Source organism: Mucor mucedo (assembly GCF_025094135.1).
Source record: "Mucor mucedo strain NRRL 3635 chromosome Unknown EV154scaffold_274, whole genome shotgun sequence".
Classification (NCBI taxonomy): Eukaryota; Fungi; Mucoromycota; class Mucoromycetes; order Mucorales; family Mucoraceae; genus Mucor; species Mucor mucedo.
In genome coordinates, this window is record NW_026252558.1 from 15,651 (window position 1) to 30,297 (window position 14,647).

Genomic DNA, 14,647 nt, shown 5'->3' on the forward strand with positions numbered 1-14,647 from the left:
CTAAATATCGTGACTTCAATAAGTTTTTTAAAAATATTTCAAAAGCAGTTTTTTTTTTTTCTTTCTTTCTTTTTAAAACTAATCGTATACAACCATGGCACAACCTCCACCTCCTCCATTCATGGGTAATCCTCCACCCTTTCCTCCAGGATTTATGCCTCCTGCCACAGGAGCACCTCCCTTTGCTGTCAATGCACCTCCACCTACGCAACCCACCATGGTCAACGGTATTCCTGTCGCGAAACAAGCTCTCAACACAACACCAAGCAGAACAGTCTATGTCAGTAACCTCAACGAAAAAGTCAAGCTCGACGGTAATTTCAGCACCTTTACAACAAATCCTTACTATAAAATGCCTTCTAACTTTTATTCTAATAGTATTGAAGAATTCCTTGCGTACATTATTCAAACAATTCGGAAACGTACTCGACGTAATCGCACACCAAAATATTCGCATGCGGGGACAGGCATTTGTCGCGTTCCCTGATGAGGAAAGCGCTGAAAAGGCCATCAAAGAATTACAGCATTTCGTTCTCTATGATAAACCTATGGTGCTTCAATTTGCACGTAATAAATCCGATGTTCATGCCAAGACCGATGGCGATTTTGAAGAGCATCGCAAACAGCGTTTAGCAAAGAAAGGTAAAAAAAATATATATATACTCAGATCCAGCCAATCCGTGTTATACCAACCCATCTTTCTTTCTTTTTTTTCTTTTTTTTGTAAATGTAGAGGAAACTGCTAAATTACCTCTTCCTGGTTCTCACAAGCCCACCTTCAAAGCAAGCAGACCTCAAACACGTAAACATACTTGTCTTTCTATATACCTAAAAACGCAAATCACTTACATGTACAAATAGACACACCTGCTCACTTTAATCCTACAGCCAACATCCCTGATGAATATTTACCTCCCAACAACATTTTGTTCTTGCAGAGATTACCCGAAACTGTGACTCAACAACAGTTGGTCGAACTCTTCCAACGTTATCCTGGTTTCAGAGAGGTGCGTATGATTCCCACCAAGAAATCTATTGCATTTGTTGAATACGATAATGAGCTTCAATCCGCTGTGGCACGAAGTGAATTATCTGGACATTCATTCGGTCCTGACCAAGAAATGAAGGTCACCTTTGCAAGAAAATAAAAATTATCATGATCCCCCCCCCCCCTTCCCTTCAACCGTTATTTCTAGGAACATTAGCACATCGTTCTTATTCAAAAATAAAAAACTCTTTGTGTATAATAATAGAAAAAAAAAAAAAAAAAAAAACTGTTTTTTATTCTACAAATCCCATACAATTTCAGTCACATACATAGAAACAGTTTGCCGAGATTCTCCTAACGCATCTAAATCATCCACATGAATCTTTAATTGACCTGGCATACTTTCACGAGGATTCGATATAGAGACAGAAAGTGTTAATGTACCTCCAGGTTCCACTGTGCCCGTATTATCTTCATCCAATGGGGAAATCATTACAATCTCATGCGCAGGAAATTCCGCAGGTCCTTCCACCGTCACCTTAAATCGAAGTGGTACCTTGATCGCATGATTGATAATTGTCAACTGTCTACTTTCTGGCATATAGGCTGAATCCATCACATCCGTTCCATTATTATCACTATTATCTTGATAATAAGTGACCAACTTAAAATCAAGACGTCGTTCACTCAATGCAAACGTAGGCGTTTCATCAAGTACACATCGTACCGCAATCGTTTCTCTTACACACGTTCGTTCATCGTCTTCTTCTTCCAACGGCGACGTAGTTACCCAAAGTTTAGCCATAATAATACCAGAAGGGTCGGTAAATTCAGATCGATTTCTAGGTAATCGGGATGCTTCGTTGGGTGAAGCTCGGACACGTACTTCGATACTACCCTGAGGCCCGATCGCAATATCCCCCTTCAACGGCGAGTTTGTGTATCGACTCAACACATCCAAATTCACATACGGCTCCAATTCAGGTGTAATATCCGCTCCAATCTCAAATCGAAGATCATCGTCTGTTCGATTATGAATCACAAACCAGTTATCGCATGGTGCGTTCTGTAACGCAATCGGATGATGTAATGTGGGCAACACCAATTCTCCATTACTAGACAGCCTTTCAAATCTTAATTCAAATACCGTCATCAACGCCTTCAAATGTAATTGCATCGTATTCGAATGATTACGTAAGTTATCAATACGAATGTTAAATCGATGTAAACCAGACGTTTGATCGGGCATCTTTGTTGGGTTCAGTAAACCTTCAATACTTTGTGTCTTTCGAGATGGAATATAAAACAACTTTTGTTTCACTGCGGTACCATTACGATCCAACGGTGTGAAATCAATGAAATCAGGTGCATGAATTTCGTATGTGGCGGGTACATCGGCCAAATTACGGATCTGGAATTCGAAACGTACAGGTTTATACGACGTACTATGTCCCATCTTACCAAGATCAATACGGTCCACTACCAATTCAGTACGAGATACACAAAACAAGGCTTCCAATTCAATCGCCAATACTTCAATGCTTTGTCGCGCATCATACAGTACCATCATACCCTTGAGAGATCCACTACGGCCTTGGAGAGCTAACGATCGACCCTCTTCATCCAGTTTCTCGGCTGAGGGACTATGTAATCGAACACGAATACGTTGACCTGGTTGTAGGGCAAGTTGACCACTGCGTTGCGTGAAAAGTCCTTGTGTATGATCCACATTGATATTTTTAATCTTGTCTTCATCTACAGCAAATCCAGCGGTAATATCCACATCACTCATTGCCACTAATTGCATGGGTTGGCCGGACGTGTTGGAGACATCGATTTCACGAACATAGAGACGTGTAGCATCTTGCTCGGGTAATTCCATCAATTGTAACTCTGTTTCCTCTTCATCATGTTGAGGTGAAGGGCATATATAGATACTTTCCCACTTGATCATGGGTAAAGGATCTGCTTCACGATGATCGGTTTGATCATTCTCATCGTCTAGTTGATAATGATGAGCAGGAGGTGCACTACGAAGTAATTTCTTGGAAGGTAAAGCCCATGCATCCAATTTCTTACAATCCACAAATAATCGTACATCAATCACAAACACTTCTTGGCTATTCCTCTTGTTGGTCACAATAAGTTTTTCATTTAATAGTCCATAGCGATAGGCGTTAATACGGAACGTGATTTGAGTGAGGGAGGCTGTCACCACTGAAGCTAAATCTTCATAGGATCCGCGACGATCATTATATCCGCTGAGAGAACCATTGACACTACCATTGATAGAATCTGCCATGCTATTCTTGCGTCGTTTATTATCACCGGAATAGCTAATATCGGAATCCCTACGTGATTTCGTACCACGCCAACCATTCAAGGTACCTCCACGACGATCCAGCTCGATATTACCACTGGCACATTCCACCTCGTAATCCAAAGGTAATTCACCCGATTTATTCTTGATTGTAAAGGCACCATAGAATTCTTTTTGAAGTAAGTCAGTGTAGCCTAGATTAATCACACGATCCGACACTTCCAAATGCGATTGTCCAATGATGGAGGTAAATTTAACTGTTTGGGTCAACATTAACAGCATCTCTTCCCCTTCTTGAATAAACTTCGATTCATCCTTTTCATACACCGAGAATTTGATACCACCCACAAGTTCACGACATTCATCAGCAGAGTTACCAAGATAACCCGTCAAAAGATTAGGTTGTACCGCTACCCACACAGTGGTCATACCACCTCGTTTCAAAGGCATGGTCTCTACCAATCCTCGCTCACCCGCTTCATCCATAAAGATCAACACCTGATGAGACAAATTACTTTGACAGGTAATAAATACATCTTGCCCAGACGTGTTTTCAACCAATAAAGGTGTCACTTGAGAATACTTGGTGCCAGGATCCACATAAGAGAAACCCAAATCTAACACACCATTATCTTCATCCACTAACGACGGGAAATCCAAGTATTGATTGCAATGGGCCAAGCATTGGATCGTAAAAGGTTGTAAAGACCCCGTACGCTTGTTCTTTAATGAAAACGTGTATTGATGTTTACCCGCTTCTGTAGGTAAGATACTGTAAGGTACCTTCTTTGTTTCGCCCGGTAATAAACATTTGGTTTCACCCAATCCATCAAAATCAAAAACACTAGGAGATTCAGATGTCACCAAATCAAACTCAACAGGCTGATCAGAGTTGTTGGTCACCTTGACATAAAATACCGCGCTCTGATTAATCTCAACACGTCCACCGTCAAAGAAATTTCGCTCAAGTTGTAATGCCTCTTCTTCAGGGACTGTCTCCTTTACAACGGGAATCTCTTGTTTGGGTGTAGCTTCCGTTGGATTTACTGTGGATTCAGTCACAGGCACTGTGGAGCTTGTAGGTGGTGATTTTGAGACTTGAGATGATTTGGGAATGGTAGCATCTATCACGGTCATGACAGCATCGGAAGTCACTGTGCCCGTATTTTCGCCTTCTGTTTCCTCAGATAAGGCTTCAATATAAGCGGATTCATCGGTATATACGTCAGCAGTATAAACGATACTCTTGCAAACATCCGTATTTTTATACTCGTGAACTAAAATACGTCCCTTTACAGGAATAGCACATGTTCCATCTTGATTTGCAATAGGTTCGTCAATGACGTTCTGGAAAGGTCTTAACATAGGTTTAAAAGTAACGCAGACAGTTCGAGAAGCATGAGGGTCCAAAGGAAATACAACACTTTCGGCCGTCTTTTTAAAAACTATATTGTTTTCTTTGATTCCTGAAGAAATGGGTATGGGTGTTGCTACCGCTATTGCTGATGCTGCTGCTAATGACGATGCTGTTCCTGCTGCTGTTGTTGTTGTTGTAGTGACTTCTGTGGAGGTTGTTGGTGCACCTGTAGAAGATGAAGGTAAAGTATCCGCCGCTGTCTTCGTCTCAGTCTTTGACTTTTTTTTCGCCTTATCTTTTTTACCCGAATCCGAATCAGAACCATCCGTTTCATTTTCAATGTTTTTGAGTTTAGCCAATTTACGAATATACTTTTTGACCTTGTCGGGTTGAGCTTTACGTTTTGCAATCTTTAGCTTTTGTTCCAGATTTTCGATTTCTTCCTCGGCTTCTTTGGAGATGGTATTGGTATCATCTTCCTTTACCTCGAATTCAAATTCTGCATAGTAACGACCAAAGATGACTTCGTTAGGATCGACCCGGACTTCAAACATACGAGATTGTTTATTCGTGTTTGTCAATATAATGGTTTCCACACGCGTACAGGATTGATCCACCAGACAGTTTCCAAAGCAAATCTCCAAAGATTTGATCAAAAAGGTCGATGGTTTACGCACTTGTGCCTTGAGCAATAATACCTGATCATTGGTACGATCCCGGATATTCTCGATAATCAATTTCTCCATAAACGGACCAGATAAAGTAGGCTCAAACACAAAATCAACTTCACGCTTACCATACGATCGCACCACACCGTAACGTCCTACATCCAAATCAATATCACCAGAGGCGATGGACCCTGATTTTCGGATAGCGTAAAGAAGCGGAGTTTCACTACGATTATGCAATATAATGGTTTTTGCATGACGTTCATTTCGCTCCACCAACCCAAAATTAATATTTTTCTGTCCCAAATCCATCACCGAGCGACACAACTGGGAACGCAAAATTATTTCACGCACGGGTATATCCGTTTGACTAAGATCCAACAAATTTTCAAATTCGGTCTGTTCAATATCTCGATCAAATTGAATCAATCTTAAAAAGATACGGGCGTCTTGTTTTTTCGGCGCGGATTGGATATGTGGTTTGGTAGAACCACATGGCGTGATCACAATCACGACTTCTTCTTCTCCTTTGGGATCTACATCCACAATCGAGGTTCGTACAAGCACTCCCTTTTCCACCAATCGATCCAATTCACGACGCCAAGCTAATTGATAACGTACAAATTGCTCTTCGGCAGATTGTTTGGGAAATAATGGAGGTGCCGCCTTCGACCCATGCTCAAGCACCGAAATCAGATCTTCAAATGGAACACGCGTCTTACCCGCAATATCCGACCAATCCAGATTTTTACGAGATTTGTATCGCGCTGCTGTAATACCTAAAGATCTCTTGGTTTTGGCACTACGTGTACCGTAGTTATTATGCCGGCTGTGATTATTTATGCGAGAGGTATCAACCCGTTTCTTGTAAGGTACATTTGTATTAATCGTAGGTGTAGAAATCTTTAAATGATGTCTACCTCCAGTTGTTGTCGTCGTTGTCGTCGTTGATAGTGATGATGTTGTGCTAGTAGTACTATTTGTGGCGGTTGTGGTGTTCGATGACACGGATTTATCGCTAGCAGGCGGTGGACTGGAATTTGTTATATTATTTGTGTTGATCGTTGCAGAATTAGACCCTTCCGAATTCTGCACTTCCTTTTTATCCTTATTGTCTTTTTCTTCATGCGAAATTCGACCATGAGTCTTCTTGCGATGATTCTTTAAAAAGTTAGGATCTGAGTTTACTTGAATCATCTTTCGTCGGTATGATTTTAAGGATTGCAAAGGAGGTAATGCCAAATCCAAATAGGCGGTGGAAGAATGTGCTTGGTCCAACTTTAATTGTTGTAACGAACTTCGGAATCTTCGGGCAACAATCAAATCCTTTTTGGCATCAGAGGTTCTGCGCAAATTGGTGGCTTCCGATTCAGAGATCGGTTTGGCAGGATCAGTTATGTTAGTTGGTTTGGCTATACGACGATTACTGATAGACTCCAAAAGCATCTTAGAACGACGTCTTCCTACATGAGGCGGAGATAGATTTGCAGTGGATAGACTTGAAAGAGTGTCCCCCTTTTCAATGGCCTCTGCCGTAATCGAATTGGAAAGCTTAGATGTAGAAGCATGAGCGGAGGTGAGGGCTGAATAAGCAGCTAAGGCTGTGGTCGGGTTCATGGAACCGGATGACGGCAATCCAGCCTCTATCACCTTTTTCTTATTCCTTGTATAGATGACAATATCTTCGGGTAATGAGGTGGTGATTTCCAATGACAAAGGTTTATCCCGGATATTCTCGACAGTAAAAGTACGTAACGAAGGTGAGTTTAAGGCGATGGACCCGAAATCCAAGAAATTCGCACCTGTTGCTGTCAAAATACGATAAAACAATGAATGGAAGGTGACTCTATTCTTATCAATATTTGTACTGTGTACTTCTATAATCTGGTCATTATCCTTATTCAAAAAGTTGACCAGCGTAATTTGCTTTCGATAGTCTGGGTTTACTTTTCGGGGATAAAGATCCAGTTTAAGTTCGACATAGCTTCTAGGCTGTATCGTGATTTCACCTCTTAAACAATTTAAGACTTTTGAGCTAAATTGTAATTCGACACGTGCCATGATATCTGAGCGATTAAAGATATTGATAGGTAGAGATTTTAATGTACCGACATCCGTATCACCAAAATTAATCACTTTAGGAATTGCCTCAACAAAAGAAGTGCAGGTTCTTGCTCTACATTGGATCACCTTTCTCTCCTTTGGCTCTTCAGTCCTGAACGAACCATACTCGAGGCAGATTCTAAAATTCCGACGAATTAACTGGCCAGCATTGAAGTCATTGATAGAGACATCTTTTTGAGGTTTATACGACACTTGAATGACTCGTTCGGTACCTGGTTTAAGCACAAAATCCTCAATGCGAGTATAACTTTCGGTAGTACTCAATGCGGCTGCTGGGGCATTGCTTAAAGATCCGCCATGGATACTTTCGGCTACAGAGCTTGTTTCTGTAAATGCATTTCCATCCACACTTAACAAGCCTAACCCGATTTCTGAATCTGAATCTTCAGGAATTGTAGGTTGAGATGTAAATTGATTACGAGATACAGTAGGTGAATCTGCTAAAAGTGGAGAAAAGAAACTGTCGATATCACCAATACGTGGTGTAGGAGACGTTGATCTTGAACTAAGTTCGCTGTTTGGACCAGATACTTCACTAAATCCAGTTAAAGTGGTTGCAGGTGTGTTAAAGCCATTCGTACGACTCGCGCTATTATTGCTGAATTTGCGTCGCATGGGATTCAAGCGGGTATCCACACGTTCAGCTAGTTCGACGACGGAAGTATCTTGTTTGATATCAAATATCAGTTCCGCACCTTCCGGTAAAAACCGAATTTCGACAGAGGCTTCGCTCACATTATTTAGAACAATTTGTTGTACAGTCCAAGCACCTGAAATACAATCGCCAAAATCAACCACGTTACCACTGCTGACGATCAGGGTTTCTTTTCTTAAAACAGATCGAACTGTTGCATGCACTTTTGTTTGTACGACGTTACGAGCGTCATTTGCGTTTTCAACTTGTAAATCATAATTAAATTCGCCTACTTCTTTGGGCATAAACAGCATACGGACTTGCTTGCTTGAATAGCTGGATATAGGAAGATCGATGTCTAACGCATCGCCTGTATCTGCATCAATAAATTGCAAAGCATCCATACCGGTGGAAAGATCCATTGTATTCAATAACCAGTAAAGATCTATTTCGGACCTATTCTGTATAACAAAATCCTTGTAATAAGTTTCGCCCAGCACACAATCATCAAAATTCAGTCCCGTTTCTGCAACATCCGTCCATAATGCAGATTGGCATACACTAGCTCTGAATTTTATAGAGACTTGGTAATCTGCTAGACTTGAAGTGGATAAAACATCTCGATTCCCTTCATCCATCGAGTTGTTATTAGATATAGATGCACTATTCGCCTTGTAATATCCAAAGAAAAATAGACTACCGGTAACATTGAACATACTAAAGGTTTCAGTATCATCTGCAACCGTAATATCAAAATCTTCTTCATTTTTTTCAGTATCATCGGGGTGGGCTGTTTCTGGTAAAAAGGCCAGTATAAATGAACGACATTGACCAGGATTCAATTCGATTTGGTCGATATGATTAATGTAATTAAATAACTGATTAAATGGATATTCGTCAGCTTGACGGGACCAGCTCACCGTATTTGTCGTAATAGCATTTTCAAGGCTCGATTCCGGAAGGTTGGAGATATTTTCATTCTCCAGTTGAAAGGCAATCTGATTTCTTAAATTCGAGCGCATTTTTACAAGTATAGATTGATCGGATAAATTACGAATGTCTAAACGTCTAAGCGCATGTAACCCATTTAGATACACATTGTCCAACGTGATTCGTCCATGAAGTCCAGACAGTTCAAACATAGGTGACGCTGTTACTTTTTCAGTGGCTGTTAAAGGTGTGGAAAGTTCATGGGTTGAAACATTGTTCATTATATCTTTTGCTGAATGTTGCTAATGAATTTTGGTATTGATTGTATGCAGCACTGTTTCTTAGTGCAAAGAAATGTGACACTTGAGGGAATGAATAATTAGTCGTGCAAAGAAATATCTAGAATAAGTTTTTATATGTACCTACAAGGTGAATAGTGTTTTAAAATAGGCTTCACACTATACAAAAAAAAGGGTAATGGGCTTTCCTCTATTGCCCTTTTTTTAAACCAACTTTTTTTTTTTTGCAAGCTAAGGAAGATGATTGGGCGGCGTGACATCTCTTGCCGTTTTATTGGTAGACTTCCTCCAATAAAATCTATAATTAAATTCGGGCTGTCAATGTAAAGGAATATCTGTCTGATTTCCCATCAGATTTTATATATAGCATGAAAAATCTAGGTAGTAATAAGTATAGTATTTCCACTTGAGATTGAGCCACTCTAATCTTTTTGGACTAATCAGAATTAATTTCTAGATGTCTAGCTTACCTTTTTCAAACGGATTATAAACATTTATTTTTAGGCATATTTGCCTGCAAAAATCTAAATTCCAGAAGGATTGTTACAACGATTAAAACCATGATTGAGATGATTCATGTGGGTTTGGTTGTGGTAGGGCGTTGGTAAATATATAAACGATCATAACTATTTCAATGGTACGATGCTATGAGTGTCATATTCTTTGCGGTGTTGATGTATCTTTGCATCCAAGAACACAATGGCGTCGGACACCTTCTACCTTGCTAGGTGAATCATCTTAACACCGAAAGAAAACTTTTGATGTTTTGAATTCATCGTTCTCGACAGCTAATAAGTCGCCATCTTTCTCGCTTCTTTTGATGGCTATCTACACAACTCCAGTGACTCTAGTTCTGAGACCTTTCAGCTTGACAAAATCTTTGTTGAACATACCATGACCAAAACTATTAATATGATCTTAGTGCCATCTTGATGAAGTTTGGCGGGTTTCCATTCTGGCCGAAATTATAATGTACATACATTTCCTTAACTGAAAAGTAAATAGTTCATCATGTATAAACTTACATGGCTAATGTCTGTCGGACATTTGACGTTTTCCCCGTTGCCTTCTTTTTTCTCTGCCGTCTGTCGTACTTCTCACTTCCGGTTACTAACATGTTTACCATTATCTGTAGTAACTTTTGATGGCCTTTATACGAATGAAAGAGATCCTTGGTTCCTGAAAACCATAAAACATAAAAGAACGCCTTTTTTATTTAGAGCATGAATGGTACAATAGCTGTATGTAGTAGAAATAGGGGTTTTTGTTGTTGGTGTACTTGACTCAAGTGTTAACATTCCAACTTCATCTTTCATCCTTTGGAACTTCTTTTGATACATATTTGAGCCTGTCAAATGAAAGTATTCTGCCGTACTACACTTTCTAACTTTATCATTGCTCAAACCAACTACAGCAGTGAACATGGAATTCCTTCCTGGATTAATAAAAGTTGGACTATATAAAGCCTCAACTTCTAGATACTGGAAATCTTGTAATGTCAAGTCATGAGTCTTAATAACATGCTTTTGATTTCTTTTAATAAACACCAAATCGACTTCAAATCCATCTGATCTTATTTAAAGCTATTAAATGAAATTTCGTTTTCACTGTTTGCTGTGTCCATATACACATTAACTCAAAAACATCTGAAAAACCATTAAAATTTAGTGAACTTTAAAAATTACAAAAAAAATCAGAATGTTAAGTTGTGTTTAAAGTGTATTCAGATAATTTAACACTGATATAGGACTGAAAATAAAACCAATTTAACGACCTTTAAAAAAATGTTGATCGGAGAGGATTGCTTGTGATTATTTCTGTAACTGAATCCATAACCTCAAACGCATGTTTCAATTGCTCCAATAGCAATACTGAAAAGACTCGCATTAATGGTCTTCCTTTGTTAAGCGTACTATAGTGCTTAAATCACCCTTATAATACCTATGCCAAAATGACGCTAAGGCTTTAAAAAATATTGGTCATATCTCAAAGAGCCTGGTTACAACAAATGAAATCCCTATAATGTTTCGAAGATAATAACAAGAATATTAAAAATTTGTTGACGTTGACATTTGAAGTTAGCTCTGTGAAAACTGCTTTCCTTTTTGTAAAAATTCTCTTTAGGTGTGTAATAATCATTCACTGAATCCAACTTATGGCCGTTATCTTTTTTGTTTTTTTGTTTGATACGAAACTAATTTTTTTACATTGGGTTTATTTTACAGTTCGTCATGAAGTACAGACAGATCATTAAGAAAAAAAAGTCCCTCAGTTGATTACAAACTGCTTTTCAAAGGGCATGTTCTTAAATAATCGCTTTGTAAGCTTATCATACACATACAAACAAACTTGAACTACTATAACAGCTGTATTCTATTTTGGTTTTTTTTTGTAAACAAGTGTACAGAATGCGTGGGATTACAATAGAACAATATGGAAGAACCGTGAGAAATATTTAGCTGAGTATTGGCAAAAACTATTAATAGAGTTAGTATTTCTGTCTAGATAACCCAACCGTAATAGAACTTACATTGCCCACTATCACACTGGGTAAATCAAAAATGTCCCTTTTGATTGTAAAACAAAAAGTGCAGGGTACCACCCTTTTGGTGGGGCTCATAAGTATACATGAGCTATATACGGCAGAATCTGTGTTATCAAAGGCATGCAATGCATATTTTTCCCAATATTCAACGGCAGAAGGATCGCTCATCAGCTATAAATCGTATGAGGGTTAGTTGAGGATGGTTTTATGTTAACTGCAACTTACTTCGTAGATGTAGGTTTTTTTCCCTAATATTGCATCACGAGACCATTGAGTCAATAGAGAAAATTCTTTTCCGACGAGAGCAATCTCGCCTGTTCTGCGCCATACAACGGTTGGGGTTCCAGAATAGGTTATTAATTTTTCGTATTCCTGATAAAAGTAAGAAATAAAAGAATAGGCTTAGCATTCTTGTCACTCATGTATAGTTATAATCATACCAATAGGGTCCTTTGTAAACACTTTTCCGTGAAAATCAAATCGTCCTCTGTTAAATTCATCATGGAAGCTAATACGGAGGGTCGAAATAATGCAAGTGCTTTACTTATTCTCATTAATTCGTCTCTCCCCATTCTACATTTAGTTAGTACCCTCATTTCGAAAAATTATAATATCGCTTACTTTTGTCTCACGTAATTGATAAGATAATGGTATCCATCAGCATAGCTGAATGGTTTTGATGCATTTGCGTAACCGATACTGATACTACTATGACGATGTTGTTGTTTCTTTATTGTGCAAGGTGGGGTCAAAATGATATTCGATTTTGGACTTTGATCTATTTTGGGGATAGAGTCAAGAGTTTGATGATCTTGTTGTTGTTGTTGTTGAAAGGTGGGAGAGAATAAAACGGGGTCGCCCATATTCGATATTGTGGTGGTGGGAGTGTAACTCGTGCTAGTGGTAGGTGTAGATTGAGTAGTCAGCAGGGTATCGTTATTATTGCTTTTTGACCATATGTTAGTATTGGAAGACGTTGGAGAGCTTGAATCCAAAAACTGAGGTGAACCCAGCATATTCGATAGAATTGAATATTCTAAATTTGCTGAATTTGATCCAAATCCATAATTATTACCATCTAGACCAAGAAGTTGTGATGTGTCGATAAGGTTTGCTGAGTAGCAAATAAGCGATTAGCTATCAAATAAATGAAAATATGAAAAGGGTACGGTACCTCCAGTTAAGAAATTTTGTTGAGTATTAAGTAATGTATTATTTTGTTGGATCTGATTAGTCTGTGAATTATAGCGAGAGTCGGTTGAAGTGCAACTGATGTTATCTAATTTATACATTTAATAAGATTTTATTATTTAAAATAGTAACTTACCTTCTGCATCTTGAAGATATTTAGCCTTTTTCCTTGCTCCGTCAGTACAAGTACCGGCTAAATCCCTTTTTATACATCTTTGACAAGGGCGAGCTATAACATGGTAATAAATAATTAGTAATTTAATATGACTCATTTAAACTTCTTGAGTTTACAGTCATCGCACGTTAAATGTGCCTATGTCGAATTAAATAATACAACTTGATTTAGAATATTTTATTTCACTTTTGCATATATTTTAAAAACCTTTTGACAATGAACACATGCTCTAGCCGCTTTCTTTTTTCTATGTGCTACTTTTTGTTGTGTGGTGGAACTTGGTGACATTAGAATTGTTTCGTTTAATGTTAAATGTTTTGTAGTTGTTATCGTCGCCATAAATTCACTCCAGAAAATATATCTTAGACAAAAGAAAGGCGCTGGAAATAAAAAAGGAAAACCTCGTTCAATTTCAACTTAAATCTTGGCCCAATCAAATTTGTGATTACACTAACAAAATGTATTCGGATAATCGCTTAACCTAATTTTTTTGTGACTTACCCCACACTTTTTGTTCTTGCGAACACATCTTGTCCTTCTAAACAATACCAGATTATAACGTATCAGGTTAAACTTGTTTTTCTTTATGAATTAGAATAAATATCTCCGATTAAGATTTAAATTGCGTTACAGGGAATGTATAAAGGTGATTGACAAAACAAAGGTGGAAATTTCAATAATTTTTTTTATGTAGTTGAAAAAAATCTATGTAACACTTTGCATTTGCTTATAAGATCTTTTACATAGTTCTGCGCTTAATTGATTAGATTAGCAACAGTTGATCTAGTCGATTGATTTCATTTTTTTTTTTTTTTTTTTTTTTTTTTTGCTGATTAAAAAACAAATCATGATAAAATATACTTACAGTGATCGCTCAGAATATGATGACATTTATCGGATGGAAATATGATTCTCCTTAAGCCCTGAGTAACATTGCTTTGAAAACTTTCGAAAAATGTAGCTCCTATAATAACGAGTGAAAACAAGATATTTTCTGATACATCAACGAGCATATATGCTATTAATGATTTAAAAATTGTGGTATAGTTTTAACTTTTTTTAGCTAACACAAAAGCTGTATTTCTCCATATCTCAACAAAATAAAAAAGATTTTGTGTCATTTGATCACAGAACGACAGAAAAGGAGATGTTTTAAAGCGGTATTTTTCACCTAAAACTAATAATATGTGTATGTTAAGGAATACTATTTAAGATGATAAATTTAATTTATCAGGTAATGTGTAGGCAGTTACACTGCTGGCTGAGATTACATCTTTTCTATATGCAAAACAGTTTCATACTTAAATACGTTGAAAGCATTTTCTATATCATTGTGTTCGTTTGAATCTAAAAATTCGATGAAAAAAACGGTGTCGATACCGACAGAGTATATCGACGTAAAATAGACAAAAATGA

The 14,647-nt window shown here is 38.0% G+C and overlaps 3 protein-coding genes across 3 annotated transcripts; 1 reads left to right on the plus strand and 2 right to left on the minus strand.

Moving 5' to 3' along the window:
• The first annotated feature begins 78 nt into the window (after positions 1-78).
• EV154DRAFT_533123 (uncharacterized protein) lies at positions 79-1,386 on the plus strand. Its single transcript, XM_051603965.1, has 4 exons — positions 79-314; positions 379-642; positions 734-802; positions 862-1,386. The coding sequence occupies exons 1-4, from the start codon at positions 95-97 to the stop codon at positions 1,146-1,148; spliced, it is 840 nt and encodes a 279-aa protein (XP_051450230.1). The 5' UTR covers positions 79-94; the 3' UTR covers positions 1,149-1,386.
• Positions 1,287-9,610, minus strand: EV154DRAFT_454236 (uncharacterized protein; the record flags this gene model as incomplete). The annotated part of the gene is made up of 4 exons (XM_051597302.1): positions 9,448-9,610; positions 6,473-9,383; positions 4,970-6,253; positions 1,287-4,810 (listed from the first exon to the last, which is right to left on the minus strand). The coding sequence occupies exons 2-4, from the start codon at positions 9,300-9,302 to the stop codon at positions 1,287-1,289; spliced, it is 7,638 nt and encodes a 2,545-aa protein (XP_051450231.1). The 5' UTR covers positions 9,303-9,383; positions 9,448-9,610.
• Positions 9,611-11,494: 1,884 nt separating this feature from the next.
• EV154DRAFT_533130 (uncharacterized protein) lies at positions 11,495-13,599 on the minus strand. The gene is made up of 9 exons (XM_051603966.1): positions 13,439-13,599; positions 13,348-13,369; positions 13,193-13,285; positions 13,040-13,144; positions 12,487-12,979; positions 12,306-12,438; positions 12,091-12,237; positions 11,851-12,036; positions 11,495-11,796 (listed from the first exon to the last, which is right to left on the minus strand). Exons 1-9 carry the CDS (start codon positions 13,568-13,570, stop codon positions 11,776-11,778), a joined length of 1,332 nt encoding a protein of 443 aa, XP_051450232.1. The 5' UTR covers positions 13,571-13,599; the 3' UTR covers positions 11,495-11,775.
• Positions 13,600-14,647: the final 1,048 nt, after the last annotated feature.